General features: G+C 42.9%; 1 protein-coding gene across 1 annotated transcript in view; it reads left to right on the top strand.

Moving 5' to 3' along the window:
- dnajc8 (DnaJ (Hsp40) homolog, subfamily C, member 8) overlaps positions 1-22,980 on the top strand; it is a 36,761-nt gene extending 13,781 nt beyond the window's left edge. The window contains exons 6-9 of the mRNA XM_068006740.1: positions 3,096-3,167; positions 14,230-14,321; positions 18,738-18,813; positions 22,484-22,980. Of these exons, the coding sequence (XP_067862841.1) occupies positions 3,096-3,167; positions 14,230-14,321; positions 18,738-18,813; positions 22,484-22,603 (360 nt within the window). The 3' untranslated portion in view covers positions 22,604-22,980. The remainder of the gene's footprint in view (positions 1-3,095; positions 3,168-14,229; positions 14,322-18,737; positions 18,814-22,483) is intronic.
- The last annotated feature ends 469 nt before the right edge of the window (positions 22,981-23,449 follow it).

Below are 23,449 nucleotides of genomic sequence, written 5' to 3'. Positions count from 1 at the left end.
TTTATAAACTGTGAAGTAGCAACTCTTCGTCAAGTGTCAAAGCCACACACTGTTTTCCAAGCACCAGGAGGTTAAAACAACAAATACAAGAGAAATAGTGTACAGTTTCAGGAGGAGGAAAACCCTGTCTGTTAAATATGTTAAAAAGTGCCCACGTGTGGACATCAGGAAAGGATGGGATTAGGCTTAGATGTGATGGTCCCCCATGGTAAAATAGCCTGCCAGTACCTACTGTCTAGATTACCCAATGAAGACTGGCCACTTCGCTGTAGAGCAACTGATGCCCGTGAAACTGCGCACAGCAGAGGTCACCACCTACAAGAGACGAGGGGGAGAAGAAGGGGAAAATAGTTGTGTATCTGTGGCGAGGACTTTTTACTGTTTCTGTACCTTTTCCCTTTTTAAATTTATGGTCAGCAGTTCTCTGTTCTGCCGCTAGATAGCTCTACTGCACTGTGTACATAACTTGGTGACACAAAATCAAAGTGGCAACATTAGCTGGTGATAGTTCAGTTACATTGCTTTTCTTTGAGCTGTCGCAATCCTCAGATTATTTAATGGATTCTAAATGATTGATCTTGAACCAATTAAATTTTTTAACTTGAGAATTTGCAGACATTTAGCAGAAAAAACAATTGTGTTAAATTTGTTTTCAAAGTTTTAAAAGTTGAGTGGAATATTCCTTTACCCCAGCAGTCAACTGTTTTCTCACTTACCTTTCACCAGCACCCTGAACCACGAGTAGACTTTTCCACAGTTCTCGTTACTGCTCTGTGGTTAAGCTGTTAAAAGTTGTACTTCCTACTGTAGCACAGGATGTTAGGTTCTATTTTTACTTCCCATGATGGAGATGCCCCATCTAACGACCCAGCTGGGAACTGAAATTCATATCCCACATTTAAATGTCAGACCCTGCTAGAACTTGGAGCCAGTTCCCTTCTGTTCAGAGGTCCAAGTACCAGCAAAAGCTTGCATTTCAACCTGTCAGGAAAGTGTGCATTGAGACTCAGTAGCTTTAACTGTTCATCAAGTTAACATTTGACTTAACTCTGAGTAATACTTGTATAAATATCTGCATATAACTTTGCCTTATCTATAGTAAAAGTTTTGCATCTGGCACGTACTAGATGTGTCTTGCCATACGACTCTGTTTCACAATCATTATAAAGTAACCAAGCAAAAACACTTGAGCAAATAAATGCACAGGCATTACCTCTCAACTTCCTCAGTATCAAAAAAAATCAAATTCCATTCAGTGGCTCCATTGGTGACATATCCACCCCGCTATACACCACTAAGAACATTTATAATATAAATTCAGAAGTTTTAACCAAAATCCGATTACATGCTTAGCCCGTCTTCCATTACTTTCAGCATCTTTCTTTTGAAAAGGCTTGTCCTCTCTCGTTTGCGGTTGCAGGTTTGCTTCGTTCCCTGGGCGTCATCTCTGCCCCTAATTTTTGCCATTCCATGCACCTGTGCCCTGGTCAATGTAACTCATCTATGCACAACCTCCAGCCCAGCCTCAGAGAAAGGAAATAAGCTGCAATCAGAAAAGAGAAAAAGGTGAAAGTGAGACTGCAAAAGAACATGGTGGGAAAGAGATGTGAGACAGGGAAATTCACAAATGAATCAGAGATGGAAAAAGAGACAACTAGAGCAGTTTGGGAAAGGCATATAGAGAGGTAATGAAAGAAGGACATTGAAAGCAAAGACATGAAAGGATTTATAAGATCAAGGTCCCCAGATTTTAAAAATATTCCATTAGTAACTCAATTAGTGATGATCTAATTTAATTGTGTTCCTTAGCTTACTGTTGTTTAGATGGCGTTCCCTAACATTTACAGAAATATATCTGGTACGGAGAGGGTTAATTACATTTCATAACATTCAACTTTTCCCTTGGAATATCACTGGTCTTAGTGTTTTTTTGCTTCTCTACAGGATTCCATTGTTTATAATGGCAGATATGGATGTCAGTGTTTCTGCAAATATTTTGTAATTTCTTCCCCCTTCCCATCTCTCCCCTTATCTGTCCTCTTCTGAAAGTTGCCTTGTGATGGGGGATGGTTTCATGGGTGCTTTGTTCAGGTGGCCATTTTTCATTTTTCAAACTCCAAAACTCCACTACCTGCATCCTATTCCACACCAGTCTGCTCACTTATTACTGATATCCTTGCTGATAACTGTTGGCTTCCTCTATCCACCTCTGTGGTGACTTCAGAATTCTTCTCATTTGTAAATCCCTCCATGGCTTCACCCACTGTCTTTGCAACCTCCTCCAGCCCATTTCCTCTACTCTGACTGTGGCTTACTGTGCATCCTATTCCCCCCCCCCCCCCCCCCACCATAGTACTTCAGATGTTATAGCCCTGCACTTTTAACATTTTCTTCCTGAGCCCCACTGTCTTGGTACCACTCTTCCTACCTTTAAAAACCTCAAAACCTACTTACCAAGCCGGCCTTCAGTCAGCTTTCCTCATGCTGCTATTGTATATCCATTTGCTCTCTTCTTTCCCCCCCCCCATTCTGTTTTTTGTTAAACACCTTGGGATATTTTGCCGTGTTGAAGGCGCTATATAAGCACATAAACCTGGGCCGTTTGTGTCAGTGGGCTATTTAGCTGGGAGGCTATCGCAGCCAAACATAATACTCTACTTGTCTGGGCTCCCTACATGAATATTTCGAGCCGGTTTGGCTGATAATCAGGAAGCTTGGCCTTACTGTCTGCCTGTTATTGTCCCCCAATGTCTACAGTGGACACTTTCCAGCAGATGTCACTGAGTAGTAATTGGTAAAGGGAATCCAGGCGGCCTTTTTTTCCCCTTCCCCTAGCCTGGCGATACTGAAGTCACAGATTGCACCCCTGTTGCTACCTTGGTCTAGTTCTGCAAACTTACTGCAAACCAAGCATTGAACCTGGGTCATTCCTGATCTTTTGGCTTAGTGTTGTACCATTCACGTGCTTTGCATTTACCACTGAACCCTTTGGGGAATGTAAAATATATATTTTACAAATCTTCTATCACCTGCAGTGTATTCCAAACCAATTATTCAGAAGTGACTCCTTCAAAATGTGTGATTTTTTTTTTTAGATGAAAGAAAAAAGGAAGGCGTTAAAGAAAGATGGAAAGCAAGGTGTTGTGGAAGAGGATGATCCCGAAATGGTAAGAGATATAAGTTATGGTGACTGATAACATTTTCAGAGATGAGTTTCACAGAGTACGTGTCTTGCATTTTAACTGGGGAAAATACTTCAAGCCTTGGTAGTGTTTAAAGAATTAAATTAGGTACTAAAAAAGATTGAACACTTGGCAGCTCATATTGCAGTAGCTGCACTCTAATGGGCTTCTTGAGAGCTAGCCAAAGTGAGCAGCACACTGTAGCAAGCGTTTATTTCTAACAACTTATCATCAGGGAAGCCAGTTATTGGTGATCCAAAATTTTTCTGCAGTTCTTTTTGTATTGTTCCCATATGTGAAAAGGCCAAACAGGTATTTTAGTGAAATGGATTGTTTGTGAGGTGCTTTCTTTTTTGAAATGAATATTAGAACTTTATTATACTAGATGAAATATGGCTCCACCAGAAAGTCTTATGAAACTTTGTAAAATATATAATGTGACAGTCATAAACAAAATTTGGGAAAGACTTTCTACATCATAAATAAAATATGTTCAAGCATTTCATACCCAAATTGTTCTATACAAAGTTCATTTTTTTAAATAAGGGACTTCAATTCAAAAAGAGAAAAGCAAATTGCTTTCCTCTTTATCCAAAAAGGCATATAGGTGACTAGCTGTAAAACCTCAACTTGTACTGCCCTAAACAGGCATTGGAGGATGCACAAGAGCAGGTCAAGGTGACTTGTTCACCAATTCTTTTTCTTCCTATAGAAGGCACCTCAAGTCGACCCAGTAGAGATCAGGAAGCCATTGTGTGGGGAATTGTGGGTCTCCATGTGTTGTATCACCTGACCATTTCCCAATGTAGTTGTGGTGCTGCAAGTCTTTTATAAGAAACATTTTATCCCCTCTCAGAAATGACAGTCCACGTGCTGATATATGTCTTCAGGTCAGCATAAGCACCAAAAATTGTTTTTTGTGCTCCAGAGCTAGCCGCGCCTCTAGCCAAGCTGTTCCAGTACAGCTACAACACTGGCATCTACCAGACAATGTGGAAAATTGCCCAGGTATGTCCTGTCCACAAAAAGCAGGACAAATCCAATCCGGCCAAATACCGCCCCATCAGTCTACTCTCAATCATCAGCAAAGTGATGGAAGGTGTCGTCGGCAGTGCTATCAAGCGGCACTTAATCACCAATAACCTGCTCACCGATGCTCAGTTTGGGTTCCGCCAGGACCACTGGGCTCCAGTCCTCATTACAGCCATGGTCCAAACATGGACAAAGAGCTGAATTCCAGAGGTGAGGTGAGAGTGACTGCCCTTGACATCAAGGCAGCATTTGACCAAGTGTGGCATCAAGGAGCCCGAGTAAAATTGAAGTCAATGGGAATCAGGGGGAAAACTCTCCAGTGGCTGGAGTCACACCTAGCACAAAGGAAGATGGTAGTGGTTGTTGGAGGCCAATCATCTCAGCCCCAGGACATTGCTGCAGGAGTTCCTCAGGGCAGTGTCCTTGGCCCAACCATCTTCAGCTGCTTCATCAATGACCTTCCTTCCATCATAAGGTCAGAAATGGGGATGTTCGCTGATGATTGCACAGTGTTCAGTTCCATTCGCATCCCCTCAGATAATGAAGCAGTCCGTGCCCGCAGGCAGCAAAACCTGGACAACATCCAGGCTTGGGCTGATAAGTGGCAAGTAACATTTGTGCCAGACAAGTGTCAGACAATGACCATCTCCAACAAGATAGAGTCTAACCACCTCCCCTTGACATTCAACGGCATTACCATCGCCGAATCCCCCACCATCAATATCCTGGGGGTCACCATTGACCAGAAACTTAACTGGATCAGCCATATAAATACCGTGGCTACAAGAGCAGGTCAGAGGCTGGGTATACTGCGGCGAGTGACTCACCTCCTGACTCCCCAAAGCCTTTCCACCATCTACAAGGCACAAGTCAGGAGTGTGATGGAATACTCTCCACTTGCCTGGATGAGTGCAGCTCCAACAACACTCAAGAAGCTCGACACCATCCAGGACAAAGCAGCCCGCTTGATTGGCACCCCATCCACCACCCTAAACATTTACTCCCTTCACCACCGGTGCACTGTGGCTGCAGTGTATACCATCCACAGGATGCAATGCAGCAACTCGCCAAGGCTTCTTCGACAGCACCTCCCAAACCTGCGACCTGTACCACCTAGAAGGACAAGAGCAGCAGGCATGTGGGAACAACACCACCTGCACGTTCCCCTCCAAGTCACACACCATCCCGACTTGGAAATATATCGCCGTTCCTTCATCGTCGCTGGGTCAAAATCCTGGAACTCCCGACCTAATAGAACCTTCACCACACGGACTGCAGCGGTTCAAGAAGGCGGCTCACCACCACCTTCTCAAGGGCAATTAGGGATGGGCAATAAATGCTGTCTCGCCAGCGACGCCCACATCCCATGAACGAATACAAAAAAAGCTGCCTTAACGTGTGATATCGTATAAGCCTGGTTGATAAGGCTGTAAAAAAAACTAATGGAATTCTAGGTTTTACCTTAACAGGTGTATAATATAAAAGCCAAGAGGTAATGATGAACCCATATAAAACATAAGACCTCAGTTGGAGTAGTGTCTACAGTATTGGGCTCCACACGGTACGAAAGATATTGAGGCTTTAGAGAAGGTACAACTAGGGTGCTACCTGGTATGAGGAAACACAGATTACGAAGGAAAACTTGAAAAATTGGGCCTTTTTCATTAGAACAACGTGGATTATGGGGTGATAAGTGTTTGAAATTATGAAAGGATGGGATAGGGTAGAGTCAAGCAGACTGTTTCCAGTAGTTGAGGGGTCTAGAATGGAGAGCCATAGATGCAAGATGTAGGTGATTTAGAACAGAAAGCAAAAGAAACCTTTCACAGAAAGTTGTGAGGATGTGGAATTCACTTCCAGGGTTTGTGGTTGAGACAGAAACTATGCCAACATTCAAGATAAGATTGTAACGGTGGATGAAGGAAAAGGGGATGAAGGATATAGGAACAGGTGGGTAAATGTGATTGGGACCATTTGCTTGTATGGGGAATAAACACCGACACAGACTAATTGGGCCGAGTGGCCTGTTTCTGAGCTGTGACTTCTCTATGTATTTCCATGTATTGGTGACGAGCAGTGGGATATGGAAAGGTAATTTAACTTGTGATATTTGGAAAACATGCATTGCACGCTCCTCATATTCTGCTGATTTATTCGATGTGAATATCTTTTTTAGAAAGGTCAAATCCTAAGACTCTGTAATTCTTTCTTTTTAACATGAGAAGTTAAAAAAATATGTAGTATCTGCTCTGATGGGAAATGTCTAGTTTCTTGCTGTTTTTAATGTACTCCAAATCATGCTTACAAATGGAATAGCAGGCTTTGGAAAGGTCAATGAGGCACCCACTTAAAAATTCAACAACTGAATTAGTTTTGTTTCTTACTGTGTATTTATTTTCTGCTTTCAAGTGACTGTGCTACCTTTTGATTTTGTCTTTCTCACAACTGGCCTTGTGAAAATTAGTCTTGTGGCGAAGTTGTGTATTCTTTATATTCTGTTGATACACCTGTTAAGTAATTTGGTGCCCTGTATAAATAAAGTGCTAAATACGAATCCAGGGATTACAGAAGTAATAAATTTTGTTGTAATTGCCAAAGTAAAATAAAAGGCTTTTAGTACTCTCTTTCTGCTGTAATCTTCAAGAACCATGGTGCTTAGACTGTGTTGCTTTTTGGACCGGGAGGCCATCGATTGGCATTCAGTCACCTTGTTGATGGCATTTAGTCATGCTGGAGCACGTGAAGGTTGCCATCTTCCTCTCTGGTGCGTAGATCAAAGCCAGTTAGTATTTGTTTTGTTAAATCTTTTGGTTAAAGTTCCTTGAAACAACTTCGATCAGTTGAGTGAGCATTTTGAAGAGCAAAAGTGTTTTCTTCTGAATTACTCAGTGTTGCTGAGGAACATATTGCCCCGTGTGTTCAATAGTGGGTGTATGCGGGGGTAGGAGTAGTGTTTTAAATCATTTTTTTTGCCCTGTACTTTCAGCTTTATTTTTATTCCCTGTTCTTCCAACAGGGTGATTGGGGAAGTGAGAATTGCAAACTTCTGCTGTTTCTGTTAACCAGTTTCCCTGAAATGTAGAAAATTGGCACTTGTCGACTTCCCTTCACCCTTGCTTCAGGAAACTTCCCCCATAAACAGCCCAACTGTACTGTAGGAAGCAGATTTGTGTGTGGTCTGTGGTATAGCAGGTTAATAAGAACAAAAGAAATAGGAGCAGGAGTAGGCCATACGGCCCTTCGAGCCTGCTCTGCCTTTCAATAAGATCATGGCTGATCTTCGACCTCAACTCCACTTTCCCGCCCGATCCCCATATCCCTTGATTCCCCCAGTGTCCAAAAATCTATCTATCTCGGCCTTGAATATACTCAGCGACTCAACATCCACAGCCCTCTGGGGTAGAGAATTCCAACGATAATGCAGTGTGCCATCAAGGTGCTTTGGTATCAAAATATGAAACTGTATAGAAGTTAAGTTATTAATCTGTATAAGAACTTTTTATACAGTTCACTGATCCTCATCTACTTCCCAATGGTCGAGCCAGAACTTTCAGTAAATAAATAGTCAATCGTAAAATATTTATGCAGCATTAAAGCCTGTTGGCTAATCACACTGGAGTGTTTAGTTTCCCAGTTCTCCCACAACTGGCGGTACTTTTTGATTTCCGCATTTGATCTTGCACAGCATTTGTTGGTGCCTGCATTCATTTTTAACAACATTTCACCCTTTTTCCCCCTCTTGTTTTTACTGGGGCACATTTCTGTGAGCACCATAGTCTGTGATATTTTGAACAAGTGCTCATTCTTCAAACATTAACCTAGACAGTGATTGTTGACAGTTTATTCCACCATGGGGGATATCATACCTGTGAATATTCTTGCTTTCACCTGACTTCTATATTGAGCACTTTCCATCCATTGGATGGTGATGAAGAGCAGGAGTCCTGATTGATTTCCCCCACCCCTCACCGTATTCTTGGGAATTAAGACTAGCTGTAGCTGCCTGCCTGTGATCAGCGAATCAGCATAAACCTGGAAGGAAACCCACGATCTTTTAGTCTAGGGCTTCGTGCTGCACAAAGTGATGCCTTTACTTATTAGGCTATCTAGGGAACTCCTCATTATTTATGCTTGCTGATAGCCCATTGCACTACTGCCATCTTTCCAGCGACAGTAGGAAGATTTTATCTCTGGGATTTTGAAGAGAGAGGGGGCAGTAAAACTGTGATTATCTATTAGAAGGATATGCTGATAGGGTTAGATGAAGAAGGGTGGGAGAAGGCTCGTGTGGAGCATAAACGCTGGCATAGACCAGTTGGACCGGATGGCCTGCCATGCGTCTTTGTAAATTATTTGTGTACACTTTTTATATTATGGACCTGTCAGTCTGCAATATGTACACAAGCTTGCTTCCAGCTGCTCATTCACAGAATGAATGTGATTTCAGTGAACTCTGTTTACTGGCAGTGATTGTACCTATTGATTTGTGAAAATGAGAAATGTGATCCTTATCATGTTGAAAATTTAGTTAGCTGGAAGAAATTATTTTTATGGAAAGGGTGTGGTGACACCTGTTTTTTTTTTTAACATTGTGGTTATGTTACTGGACTAGTAATCCAGAGGCCTGGACTAATAATCCGGAGTCATGAGTTCAAATCCCGCCACGGCCGCTGGGGAATTTTTAAATTCAGTTAATTAAATAAAAATCTGAAATTTTAAAAAAAAACTAGTATCACGAATAGTGGCCATGAAACTACCGGATTGTCGTAAAAACCCATCTGGTTCACTAATGTCCTTTAGGGATGGAAACCTGCCGTTCTTACTGGGTCTGGCCTACATGTGACTCCAGACACACAGCAATGTGGTTGATTCTTAATTGCCCTCTGAAATGGCCGAGCAAGCCACTCAGTTGTACAAACTCGCTAAAAAAGTCATAAGAATACAACCGGACAGACCACCTGGCATCGAACCACTAGGCACCGGACACGACAAAGGCAAAGCAAGCCCAGTCGACCCTGCAAAGTCCTCTTCACGAACATCTGGGGACTTGTGCCAAAATTAGGAGAGCTGTCCCACAGACTAGTGAAGCAACAGCCTGACATACTCACAGAATCATACCTTTCAGCCAATGTCCCAGACTCTTCCATCACCATCCCTGGGTATGTCCTGACCCACCGGCAGGACAGACTGACCAGAGGTGGCGGTACAGTGATCTACAGTCAAGAGGGAGTGGCCCTGGGAGTCCTCAACATTGACTTCGGACCCCATGAAATCTCATGGCATCAGGTCAAACATGGTCAAGGAAACCTCCTGCTGATTACCACCTACCGCCTTCCCTCAGCTGATGAATCAGTCCTCCTCCTCCATGCTGAGCACCACTTGGAGGAAGCACTGAGAGCAGCAAGGGCACAAAATGTACTCTGGGTGGCGGACTTCAATGTCCATCACCAAGAGTGGCTTGGTAGCACCACGACTGACCGAGCTGGCTGAGTCCTGAAGGACATAGCTGCCAGACTGGGCCTGCGGCAGGTGGTGAGCGAACCAACACGAGGGGAAAAACTTACTTGACCTCGTCCTCACCAATCTACCTGTCGCAAATGCATCTGTCCATGACAGTATTGGTAGGAGTGACCGCTGCATAGTCCTCGTGGAGATGAAGTCCCGTCTTTGCACTGAGGGCACCATTCAACGTGTTGTGTGGCACTATCACCGTGCTAAATGGGATAGTGTCAGAACAGATCTAGCAACTCAAAACTGGGCATCCATGAGGCGCTGTGGGCCATCAGCAACAGCAGAATTGTATTCCAACAGAATCTGTAACCTCATGGCCCGGCATATTCCTCACTCTGCTATTACCAACAAGCCAAGGGATCAACCCTGGTTCAATGAGGAGTGTAGAAGAGCATGCCAGGAGCAGCACCAGGCGTACCTAAAAATGAGGTGCCAACCTGGTGAAGCTACAACTCAGGACTATATGCATGCTGAACAGCGGAAGCAACATGCTATAGGCAGAGCTAAGTGATTCCACAACCAACGGATCAGATCAAAGATCTGCAGTCCTGCCACATCCAGTCGTGAATGGTGGACAATTAAACAACTAACAGGAGGAGGAGGCTCTGTAAACATCCCCATCCTCAATGATGGCGGAGTCCAGCACAGAGTTCAAAAGACAAGGCTGAAGTATTTGCAATCATCTTCAGCCAGAAGTGCCGAGTGGATGATCCATCTCGGCCTCCTCCCGATATCCCCACCACCACGGAAGCCAGTCTTCAGCCAATTCGATTCACTCCACGTAATATCAAGAAGTGGCTGAGTGCACTGGATACAGCAACGGCTATGGGCCCCGACAACATCCCGGCTGTAGTGCTGAAGACTTGTGCTCCAGAACGAGCCGCACCTCTAGCCAAGTTGTTCCAGTACAGCTACAACACTGGCATCCACCCGACAATGTGGAAAATTGCCCAGGTATGTCCTGTCCACAAAAAGCAGGACAAACCCAATCCGGCCAATTACCGCCCCATCAGTCTACTCTCAATCATCAGCAAAGTGATGGAAGGTGTCGTCGACAGTGCTATCAAGCGGCACTTACTCACCAATAACCTGCTCACCGATGCTCAGTTTGGGTTCCGCCAGGACCACTCGGCTCCAGACTTCATACAGCCTTGGTCCAAACATGAACAAAAGAGCTGAATTCCAGAGGTGAGGTGAGAGTGACTGCCCTTGACATCAAGGCAGCATTTGACCGAGTGTGGCACCAAGGAGCCCTCGTAAAATTGAAGTCAATGGGAAAACTCTCCAGTGGCTGGAGTCATACCTAGCACAAAGGAAGATGGTAGTGGTTGTTGGAGGCCAATCATCTCAGCCCCAGGACATTGCTGCAGGAGTTCCTCAGGGCAGTGTCCTTGGCCCAACCATCTTCAGCTGCTTCATTAATGACCTTCCCTCCATCATAAGGTCAGAAATGGGGATGTTCGCTGATGATTGCACAGTGTTCAGTTGCATTCGCAACCCCTCAGACAATGAAGCAGTCCGTGCCTGCATGCAGCAAGACCTGGACAACATCCAGGCTTGGGCCGATAAATGGCAAGTAACATTCGCGCCAGACAAGTGCCAGGCAATGACCATTGCCAACAAGAGAGAGTCTAACCACCTCCCCTTGACATTCAACGGCATTACCATCGCCGAATCCCCCACCATCGACACCCTGGGGCTCACTATTGACCAGAAACTTAACTGGACCAGCCATATAAATACTGTGGCTACAAGAACAGGTCAGAGGCTGGGTATTCTGCGGCGAGTGACTCACCTCCTGACTCCCCAAAGCCTTTCCACCATCTACAAGGCACAAGTCAGGAGTTTGATGGAATACTCTCCCCTTGCTTGGATGAGTGCAGCCCCAACAGCACTCAAGAAGCTTGATATCATCCAGGACAAAGCAGCCCGCTTGATTGGCACCCCATCCACCACCCTAAACATTCACTCCCTTCACCACCGATTCACTGTGGCTGCAGTGTGTACCATCCACAGGATGCGCTGCAGCAACTCGCCAAGGCTTCTTCAACAGCACCCCGCAAACCCGCGACCTCTACCACCTAGAAGGACAAGAGCAGCAGGCACGTGGGAACAATACCACCTGCACGTTCCCCTCCAAGCCACACAGCATCCCGACTTGGAAATATATCGCCGTTCCTTCATCATCGCTGGGTCAAAATCCTGGAACTCCCTACCTAACAGAACCGCCACCACACGGACTGCAGCAGTTCAAGAAGGCGGCTCACCACCACCTTCTCGAGGGCAATTAGGGATGGGCAATAAATGCTGGCCTCACCGGCGTCGCCCACATCCCATGAACAAATAAAAAAATATATATAATAAATCCAAAAATAACCTTTTATTTTACCATTACTGGGTTTCTTTTTATTCTGTTTTGTCTTTAACTTGTTTCCCTATCCTGCTTCTTCCTTATTAGTGTTCTGAGTTTTTGTGTTCTTGGGTGGTTTGTCTACGTCCATGAATGCTAACTGGTCTCCAACCTGCTTTTCCACCTTCTTCCTCCTTCAATCAGGCAAGTCCCTTTCGAAAATGGGCAGCTTTACAACTATCTTGGTGTGTCTTTTGTGCATCAATAAGACATAAGTTTCCAAACTGGGGTTTGCAGATCAAGAGATATCTGTATATGTGTAAAACATATGCGGTGAGCACAGTGCCTTGAGAATTCTGCATTCTAGACTTTTTTCCTATACTTGTTGATTTACTTGCATGTTATTTTTTTTGTATCCAAATAACTTTAGATACTTGGAAGTTCAAATGGGGGTTGGGGGTTGGTTCACTGAGAATCAGTATTTGCCAGGGTTCCTGAGGACCATCCCCAATATTTTCAGAGGAGGGGGTCTCACACAAAAGTTTGAAAAACACAGTTATAAGAAACTGTTTCCATCCATAACATCCTTCAGTAAATTCAAACTTTGTTGAGTATGGTGACATCTGTATATCTTATTTGCATATCTATAAGAAGTGGTAAAAGCTCCTACTTGATTTTTTTTTAATAGGTGTTAAAATATTCACATAGAATTAACCATGCCCAATCAGCATCATGTCATGCTTATGCCATTTCAGCTAATAGGAAGGTAGGCCATGCTCCTGGCAATTTGAATATGGGAGAAGGAGCTATGCATTAGGAATAGATTTTGTGGCTCATGGACCATGTGTTGGCTGCTCCCACTGGGTGGTTCAAACACTGAATTGCTTTTGACGTACAGTCACTTGTTATATAGGAAATTGTAGCAGCTATGCTGTGGCAGCGACATCCCAGAAGCACCCATGAGATAAATGACCATTTAATCTTTTTTTTGGGTTGAGGGTGTGATACTGCCCAGTACAGAGGGAGAGCTACCTGTCCATATCCTTGTGAACCACTGGAACAGGTAGGCGGCATCTTTAGTGTCTGATCTGAAGGACCGCATCTGCGACAATGCAGCACTCCCTCAGTACTGCGTTGGAATTTTGGTCTAATATTTCAGTTCAAACTCCCAGCTTTTTTTAACCTAGAGACAGAAGAAACCAACTGAGTCAAACTGATTTTTTTACTGCAGACTTTTACCCACTATGCTGTGTGATGCTTCGTAAGCTGGGTGGTTTAACATTTTTAGGGCTGCATCAGAACAAGATGATGTTGTAAATAGTGGTTGTGGATTAGGAATACTATATTGACCGTACAGTATTATTTGGAAAGAGGTTTCCAAACTTTCTTCAAATAGGAAAAAAAATGAGCAACATCAGAAGCGATGGTTAATAAACCATTATAAACACATGAGAGAGAAAGGAATAAAAGATTATACTGATCGGGTTAGGTGAAGTAGGGAGGGAGGAGGCTCTTGTAGAGCATAAGCACCGGCATAGGCCTGTTGGCTTGAATAGCCTGTTTCTGTGCTGTACATTCTATGTAATTCTATGTGAACCTTTGTGTATAAGTATTGAGGTCCTTGGAATCTCCTGGAGTAATATTTTCTTCTCCTAACTTCTTAAAAAAAAACTGTAGCAACTGCAGAAGACATCTACTAGGATTCAGCAAGAGAAATAACATTAGAAAGTCAGATAAATAGAAAGAAAGTAGAAGTTCCCTGTCAAGCTGGTAGAATTCTGATGACCCCATGGATCCTTCCCTGGGTCCTTTCACAGGCTCCATAAATGTCAAAAAAATGTTATTTTGAAAACCATGGTGTGAAAAGAAATCCATGAGAATGTAGGAGGTTTACATCTTCAAGCATTGGTGCTGTAAGGTTAAGCGCTATTTTGATGTATCTTTGAACAGAATACTTTGCATTACTCTTTGTCTCTGTTGAACTTCTCCTTTGTGAGCAGATGGAATTCTTAACTGAGACTCAAGTCAGTTGGAAAGAGTTGCTATTTGTGCTTATTTTTGCAAAATATGTTGTACACTAGCCTGGTTGAGTTAGTGTTGTCTGTCGTGTCTTGAGTTGTGTTGAAACCAATCTCTTTTTTTAAATATTACTAGTTCAAGCAGTCGGTGCACAAACAAACTATGAAGTTGTTTGCTGAGCTAGAAATTAAAAGGAAGGAGCGTGAAGCCAAGGACATGCATGAGAGGTATGGAATTATCTTATCAAGTATTGTCCTAAACATTTTGCTCTTCCCCTAAAAAGGTCATTATAAGTAGGAAATAGATCATTAATATGGAAAAGAAGCTGTAAAATATATAGTCTGCTCTTAATTCAAAGTCGCTTAATTTAAATTATCTGATATTTCAAAATTTTGCACTAAATTCCCACTTTGCTATTCTAAATATTTCTTAATTCAAATTTATTTAGTACAAAAATTATTTCAAATTGTCAGTCTTCTCTTGTAGCTTTATTTTCTTGGGACGGAAGGGAAGTCTTTCCAAAAGCCACTTACCTATTGTAATTTCTTCTCCCCTCCTCCTCATTTCCGAAGGTCACTGATTCATACTGGGGTGAGGTTCCATGGGTTTTGGCTACCTGTTATCACCTCACCTGAATGCCACTCTTCATGTGTGAGCTGTGAGGGTGTGTGTCGGCAGGCTTTGTGACCATGGTGGGGGTGAGAAGATCACAACCAAGTCTAGCCCTGTTGTCACCCATGTTTATTTACCAGCAGGTAGTAATGGTTTAGTAAAGGGGGAGCTGGTTATAGGAACATATGAACAGGAGTAGGCCATTCAGCCCCTTGTGCCTGCTCTGCCATTTGATAAGATCATTGCTGATCTGTGATCTAACTCCATATACCCGCCTTTGGCCCATATATTTTTTTGTTATTCGTTCAAGGGATGTGGGCGTCGCTGGCAAGGCCAGCATTTATTGCCCATCCCTAATTGCCCTCGAGCAGGTGGTGGTGAGCCGCCGCCTTGAACCGTTGCAGTCCGTGTGGTGACGGTTCTCCCACAGTGCTGTTAGGAAGGGAGTTCCAGGATTTTGACCCAGCGACAATGAAGGAATGGCGATATATTTCCAAGTCGGGATGGTGTGTGACTTGGAGGGGAACGTGCAGGTGGTGTTGTTCCCATGTGCCTTAATACCTTTGGTTGCCAAAAAGCTATCTATCTCAGATTTAAATTTAGCAATTGAGCTAGTATCAATTGCCGTTTGTGGAAGAGAGTTCCAAACTTCTACCACCCTCTGTGTGTAGAAATGTTTTCTAATCTCGCTCCTGAAAGGTCTGGCTCTAATTTTTAGACTGTGCCCCCTACTCCTAAAATCCCCAACCAGCGGAAATAGTTTCTCTCTATCCACCCAACCTGTCCCCCTTAATATCTTATAAACTTCGATCAGATCTCACCTTAACCCAGAGAATACAACCCCAATTTGTGTAATCTCTCCTCGTAACTTAACCCTTGAAGTCCGGGTATCATTCTAGTAAACCTACGCTGCACTCCCTCCAAGGCCAACATGTCCTTCCAAAGTTGCGGTGCCCAGAACTGCTCACAGTACTCCAGGTGCGGTCTAACCAGGGTTTTGTATAGCTGCAGCTTAACTTTTGCCCCTTTGTACTCCAGTCCTCTAGATATAAAGGCCAGCATTCCATTAGCCTTATTGATTATTTTCTGCACCTGTTCATGACACTTCAATGATCTATGTACCTGAACCCCAAGTCCCTTTGGACATCCACTGTTTTTAACTTTTTACCATTTAGAAAGTACCTTGTTATATTCTCTTTTGATCCCAAGTGGATGACCTCACATTTGTCTACATTGAATTCCATTTGCCACAGTTTTGCCCATTCACCTAATCTATCAATGGCATTGTAAGCAGTGTAGATGTTTTCATCTACACTGCTTACAATGCCACCAATCTTTGTGTCATCGGCAAATTAGATATGAGACTTTCTATGCCTTCATCTAAGTCGTTAATAAATATTGTGAATAATTGAGGCCCCAAGACAGATCCCTGTGGGACTCCACTAGTCACATCATGCCAATGTGAGTACCTACCCATTATCCCTACTCTCTGTCGCCTTTCGCTCAGCCAACTTCCTAACCAAGTCCGTACTTTTCCCTCTATTCCATGGGCTTCTATCTCAGCTAACAGTCTCTTATGTGGGACCTTATCAAATGCCTTCTGGAAGTCCATATAAATAACATCCATTGACATTTCCCTGTCCACTACTTTAGCCACCTCTTCAAAAAATTCAATTAGGTTTGTCAGGCGCGACCTACCTTTCACAAATCCATGCTGGCTCTCTGATTAACTGAAAATTCTCGAGGTGTTCAGTCACCCTATCCTTAATTATAGACTCCAGCATTTTCCCCACAACAGATGTTAGGCTAACTGGTCTATAATTCCCTGGTTTCCCTCTCTCTTTTCTTAAAAAGCAGAGTGATGTGCAATGTTCCAATCTAGTGGGACAGTTCCTGAATCTAGAGAACTTTGAAAGATTATAGTTAGGGCATCTGCAATGTGCTCACCGACTTCCTTTAAAACCCTGGGATGGAAACCATCTGGTCCCGGGGATTTGTCACTCTTTAATACTATTATTTTCTTCATTACTGTTGCTTTACTTATATTAATTTTATCGAGTCCCTGTCCCCGATTCAATATTAGTTTTCTTGGGATTTCCGGCATGCTATCCTCTTTTTCTACTGTAAATACTGACGCAAAGTAATCGTTCAACATGTCCGCCATTTCCCCATTGTCAATGACAATATCCCCACTTTCAGTTTTTAAGCTGTTCCTGACCACCCTCTTTTTCCTAATGTAACTATAAAAGTTCTTCGTATTGGTTTTGATATCCCTTGCAAGTTTCTTTTCATACTCTCTTTTTGTAGCTCTTACTATCTGTTTTGTGACCCTTTGTTGATCTTTGTATCTTTCCCATTCGCCAGGATCTGTGCCATTTTTTGCGTTTTCCTTACGTCTTATACTGTATGCCCTTTCCTTACATCTTATACTGTCCCTTACCTCTTCAGTTGTCCATGGCTTTTTTTTGGCAAGTAGAGTTCTTGCCCCTCGGGTATAAATCGGTTCTGTATCTCGTTAAATGTTTCTTTAAACATTTCCCACAGATCATCAGTCGTTTTACCCATTAACAGATTTGCCCAGTTTACTGTGGACAGTCTGTCTCATCCCATTGAAGTCGGCCTTACCCAAGTCTAGAATCTTAGCAGCTGACTCACTTTTTTCCCTTTCAAACACGACATTGAACTCGATCATGTTATGATCGCTATTGGATAGATGTTCTTTTTTTTTATTCGTTCATGGGATGTGGGCGTCGCTGGCGAGGCCGGCATTTACTGCCCATCCCTATATCGCGTACAGTTAAGCCGTTAACTAAATCTGGTTCATTACTCATTACTAAATCGAGTATGGCTTGCCCCCTTGTTGCCGCTAGGACATACTGCTGTAGAAAACTATCCCGGACGCACTCAAGAAATTCACTACCTTTCTGACAGTTGCTAGTCTGCTTTTCCCAATCTATGTGAAGGTTAAAGTCCCCCATTAAGACCACTATGCCTTTCTTACACGCTTGTCTAATCTCTGCATTTTTACAGTCAAGCACTTCAGAGCTGCTGCCTGGGGTCCAAAACACAATTCCCACTATAGTCTTAGATCCTTTCCTATTTCTCAATTCAACCCATAAGGTCTCTGTTGGCTGCTTACCTCTCGTTACATCCTCCTTTGTCATTGAAGTGATTTCATCTCTAATCATTAAGGCTACTCCTCCCCCTCTTCCATTTTACCTATTTCTCCTGTAGACCTTATAACCCGGTATATTTAGTTCCCCATCCTGCAGCCATGTCTCAGTAATTGCTATCATGTCATACCCTCTAATTTGAATTTGAACCTGTAGTTCATTTAATTTATTCCTTATACTCCGTGCATTTGTATATAGAACTCTTAGTTGGGCCACACACCCTAGCCTTCTAGTTTTCACTTTATCTGTAGTGTCTAAAGTACACTTTCTTTCTGCTGCTCTACGCTTTTCCATTTCACTTGTTCTTGAACAACTGTTTGTACTATTTGTTTGTAAATTTCCCCTGGGTCTTCTCTCTCGCTGCTCTCAACTTTACTCCCTTCTGACTCCCCGCTCAGGTTCCTGTCCCCCTGCCACTCTAGTTTAAACCTTCCCCAACAGCCTAGCAAACACCCCCGTGAGGACATTGGTCCCAGTCCTGCTCGGGTGTAACCCGTCACGCTTGTACAGGTCCTACCTTCCCCAGAACCGGTCCCAATGTCCCAGGAATCTAAATCCCTCCTTCCTACACCATCCCTGCAGCCACACATTCATCCGGTCTATTCTCCTGTTCCTATACTCACTAGCACGTTCTATGGGTTAATATTCTCTCTGGATGTCCAGACAAGAGACCAGCTCCCCGGTCCCAGGGAAAGAAGCAAGGGGGCATCACTATCATGAAGCAGGATGTGCAAGTATAAAAGCACCTTAATTTGCTGGGATTTGAAAATACCCACTCTCCCAAAGCTGCAAAGAAGTAAAATATTAGGAAAACTCTATGAGCAAATTTTCTAATACTGTACATCCTTCTGAATCCAGGAAGCGACAAAGAGAAGAAGAGATTGAGCAGGAAGAGAAAGCAAAACGTGATAAAGAGTGGCAGAAAAATTTTGAGGTTTGTAGAACCAATTCTTGTCCTGTTTGAAAAGGCTTCTGTAACAACGAGTAGTAGTTATGGTTCTGCGATCTGCTTTTCCTTCTGAAAAGCCCTTTTCTTTTATTAACTACTTTGACATTGAGATGTCCTTTGAGTGATGTAGAATAGTTAATTTGATAGTATGTCTTGAAATGGTCATAGAAATGATCTGTATCAGATAGAATATTGGATACTAAATTACAAAGAACTGTGGATTATAATTAAAAAGCACTATGGAGCTTCAAATCTGTGTGCAATATTTCCTCATGAGTTTTTTTTTAAAAAGACAGTTGTTATACACTGAGCAAACTTAAACACAGAAATTTATTTTGTTTTTTTAGTATTAAATTGCATCTTGTACACAATAATATACAAAACATAAATCACTGTGACCTGAAAACCTGATTGAATTTTTCACAACAACTATATAATTGAGTTGTTCAAAAAATTATGTGCTTTCTAAGATTATGCTGCAATACAGAAAAAGAACATGCATGGCTTCTTGCAGATTACTCAGTACTTGCCGATACATATATTGTAGATCTTGTATAACTATATAATCCTTTACTTATTGATGGGGCTACTTGTTGACTGGGCTAAATGGCACAGAGGAGTGAGAGTAAGAGGAAAAGAGGGAGGGCCCTCAAGCAATGTGTTGAGGCAGTGCTTGGTACCTGCGTACTGGTGACATGGACCCTTTTGTGGTCAGCTTGGAATCTCCTGAGGTGTATGAGCTTTGATTGGGTGGGAAGTGAGCCTGTGCCTCCTGGTGTTTTCCAAGTTCCAGACTCTTCCTGTGTGTCACTGGTTCTGATTGTCAGATGCCCCTTTGTTATAAAAGTCAGTTATAGCAGTTACACGACTGAGCTCCCTCGATTCTACTTTAGTAATGTGCTCGATGTCTTGCTCAGAAGACCATTTCCTACTGCATCAGTGTGAATTTTTGATGTCTGGCAATAGTCACCTTTGTAACCTCTGAGTAAGTTTGTAGTTCAGTGACATTTCATGGAAATTTTTATGCTGTGGGATGTCCGCAGTAGCGACTGATTGAAAGTACAGAACCAGTTCATGTAGGATATTTACAGTGGACAGTGAAAAGAGACTTTCATCCCATCAGTTTGATTTATATTCAAACCCAGGTCCCAGAGGTGAAAGCACAGTGAACTAACCTACTGTGCTACCTAGACCCTAACACAGCTGAATTTTATTGCATTGCTTAGAGCACAAAGGAATATCCTGATCTGCATGCAAATGTATACTAATCACTTGCCCTGATGGTTCACCTGGTCAGTACTCGATTGGTTCCACTCTTACCTAACCAACCATAGCCAGAGCATCTCCAGCAAGGGTGTCACTTCCCATCCCTGCACCATTTCCTCTGGAGTCCCCAAGGATTTTTCCTTCACTCATTCCTCTTCCTCATCTACATGGAAGAGGAAGAGGAAGAGGAAGGAGTGCCCCACGGCAACATCACCCAAAGACATGGGATTGGGTTTCATGCGCTGACGACACCCAGCTCTACCTCTACAGCACGTCTCTTGATCCTGCTGTGTTATCAGACTGCTAGTCCAATATCCAGTTCTGGACGGGCCATAATTTTCTCCAGTTAAACAATGGGAAAACCGAAGCTATCATCTTTGGCCCCTGCCACAAACTCTGTAAACGTAATTTGCAGTTGTCATCGTATGATTGTTACCTATTTCAGCCCCTGCCACTGTGTCAGGTTGAACCAGATTATTTGCAACCTCGCTATTCTATTTGACCCCGAGCTGAGCTTTCGTCCCCGTATCCTCTCCATCACAAAGGCTGCTTACTTCCACCTCCATAACATCGCCTGACCTCCATCTGCTGCTGAAACCCTCATCCATGCCAATGTCACCTCCCATATGACTCTCCTGGTTGGTCACCCTGCATAAACTTCAGCTGATCCAGAACCCTGCTGCCCTTATCCTGTCCTGCACCAAGTCCTAGTCACCCCATCATCCCTGTGCTTGCCGACCTACGTTGGCTCCTGGGCTCTCAAAAGTTTAAAATTCTCAACCTTGCATTTAAATCCCTTTATGGCCTTGCCCCTCCCTATTTCTGTAACCTTCTTCAACCCCCGAACTTTTGTGTTCCTGCGATTCTGACATCTTGTGCAACCCCACTCCCTTCGCCCTGACGTTGACAGCCGTGCCTTTAGCTGACTAAGTTCAACAATCTGGAACTCCCTCCCTAAGCCTCAACCTCCTCTTTCTTTAAGACTGTCCTTAAAACTCGCTTCTTTGACCAAGCTTTGTCATCCGCCTGAATATCTCCTCCTTTGACTCCATGTCTATTTTTGTTTGATTAGTCGGACAAGAGAGTTTGAGCAGCCAGGACAACAGTAGTTATGCAGTAGTATTACCAGAAATTCTGTAAAGCATAATATTGGGTGCTTGATGTTTTTATATGGTGTCTACTTGAACTATGAAAAACACCCAAGTATGATCAATATGTTTTGTATCAATGAGTTGTATCTCTGGAGAGAGTGCTTGGGGCTATATAACAAGAGGATGGCGTGCTGGTGGTTATTGGTTTGTCACTTGGGTTGGTAGAACAGTTTGAAGTGATGAATTAAGAGTCTCACACAAGAAGTATATTGGCTTAAGTGTGATAGTTTTTTCCCTATAGCATTTGGTCCCAATACACTAAATAAGCCTGGTGACAACATTGGATTTGCTTTGCTACTCATTGGTTAAATAAACTGCTCAACAACATATACTGGTGAATGTGATGGCTTTAAGATATAAGGTTTGTGACAGTGTACAGGTTGCAGATTTAAGACCTCTATTTATTGGGAGTTCTGTCATTTTCCCCAGCCAGAGGTGGAAGAGCTTTAGAGACAATGGCCCAGATTTTCCTGTTAAAGTAACGGTTAGTGGCTAATGGCGCTTGCCGTTATTTATGCTTAAATGGTACAACATCATCAGGCGAGGAGCAGATACGCGATCATACTCGAATATCCAAAAGTTGCTGTCCAAGTTGCGCCATTCCACTGTTAGCTTCACGAATTGAATCATTGAAATGCATTGAATGGTGTGAAGCTGCTGTATTTGCGCGGTAGATATGAACTAAACTCACTACAGAGAGTTAAGTTACTGAAGATGGGTGTTCTAATGTGAGTGAAGAGAGAAAAAACAGAAGCTTTAAAAACATTATCAAGTGTGACCACAATGATTACAGATAAAGCAAAGAATGCTGTTGCTCTGTGATCGACCTTCAAGATTGGTGCTTGCAATGAGAGTTGGAAGCTATATTCAAACTCAGGTCCCAGAAGTAAATGGATAGTAATCTTGCTTCTCCCACAGTAAAACACTGGATGAATTTTGTCCTTGCCTAGTACTTGCATAGGTTGAATGCAGGGTAAAGCTCCCACCACACTATCCCAACTGCAAACACAGTCCTATACGATAGTGAATTTTTGTCATTTTCTTCCTCACCAACCATCATTGTGGCTGTTCTAAAACGTAACTGCTACAATTCTGTAGAGGCAAGCAGTAATTTTAGTAGATTTTAGAATAATTAGTTAATTTGCCAAATGGCATAGGGAGTGACATTTGAAAAAGACCAATATTGTACACTTTGTTTTTGCTTAAGTATTAACAATTGCACGTATCTGTTACCACAGGAAAGCCGAGATGGCCGTGTTGATAGCTGGAGAAACTTTCAAGCCAATAAAAAAGGCAAGAAAGAAAAGAAACAGAGGAGTTTTCTCAAGCCACCAAAAGTCAAAATGGAGCAGCGATAAGAGTCCTCTGAAATTATTTTACGTAAAATAGGAAATCACAAACACAAAGAACTATAGCAATGTTTACTCCAGAATATGTTCTTCGCTTAGGGGTAGTGTTTGCAGTTTAGTGGCAGAAATGTTTGTTTTCCTGTCCATTCTACTGACTCATAAGTGTTGTAGCTATTACTATTTTTTAGTTTCATCCCTGATAATCTACGTAGCAGGGCTTCACTGCTTCTTGATTCTAAAACAATATGATGTAAATGTACAGTATAAAAGAGGTTGATAATGGCCTTGTATCTTTTTGAAAACCTTTAATTTTTAAGCCCTGTAATTTAACGTTTTGTACCCTTTTTGTACTGTGATGAACAATTTGTCTATCTTTAGTCATCAAAGGTAATCATTAAAAGTGTTTGGAAATAACGAAGTACTTGTTTCATATTAAATTGTTGGATTCCATATTGTACAACTGGATTGATACATAGAATCATAGAAAGGTTGCAGCGCAGAAGCATGCCATTCGGCCCATCGAGTATGTGCTGGCTCGTCCCACTCCCTCGCCTATCCCTGTAGCCCTACAAATTTTTTCCTTTCAAGTACTTATCCAGTTCCCTTTTGAAAGCCACGATTGAATCTGCCTCCACCACCCCCTCTGGCAGTGCATTCCAGATCCTAACCACTCGCTGTATAAACAAGTTTTTCCTCATGTCATCTTTAGCTCTTTTGCCAATCACCTTAAATCTATGTCCTCTGGTTCTTGACCCTTCCACCAATGGGAACAATTTCTCTCCATCTACTCGGTCTAGACCTTTCATAATTTTGAATACCCCTGTCAAATGTCCTCTCAACCTTCTCTGTTCCAAG

Source organism: Heptranchias perlo, chromosome 26 (genome assembly GCF_035084215.1).
Source record: "Heptranchias perlo isolate sHepPer1 chromosome 26, sHepPer1.hap1, whole genome shotgun sequence".
Lineage (NCBI taxonomy): Eukaryota > Metazoa > Chordata > Chondrichthyes > Hexanchiformes > Hexanchidae > Heptranchias > Heptranchias perlo.
The sequence above is the reverse complement of the archived record's forward strand: the minus strand, read 5'-3'. Positions and strand labels throughout refer to the sequence as shown.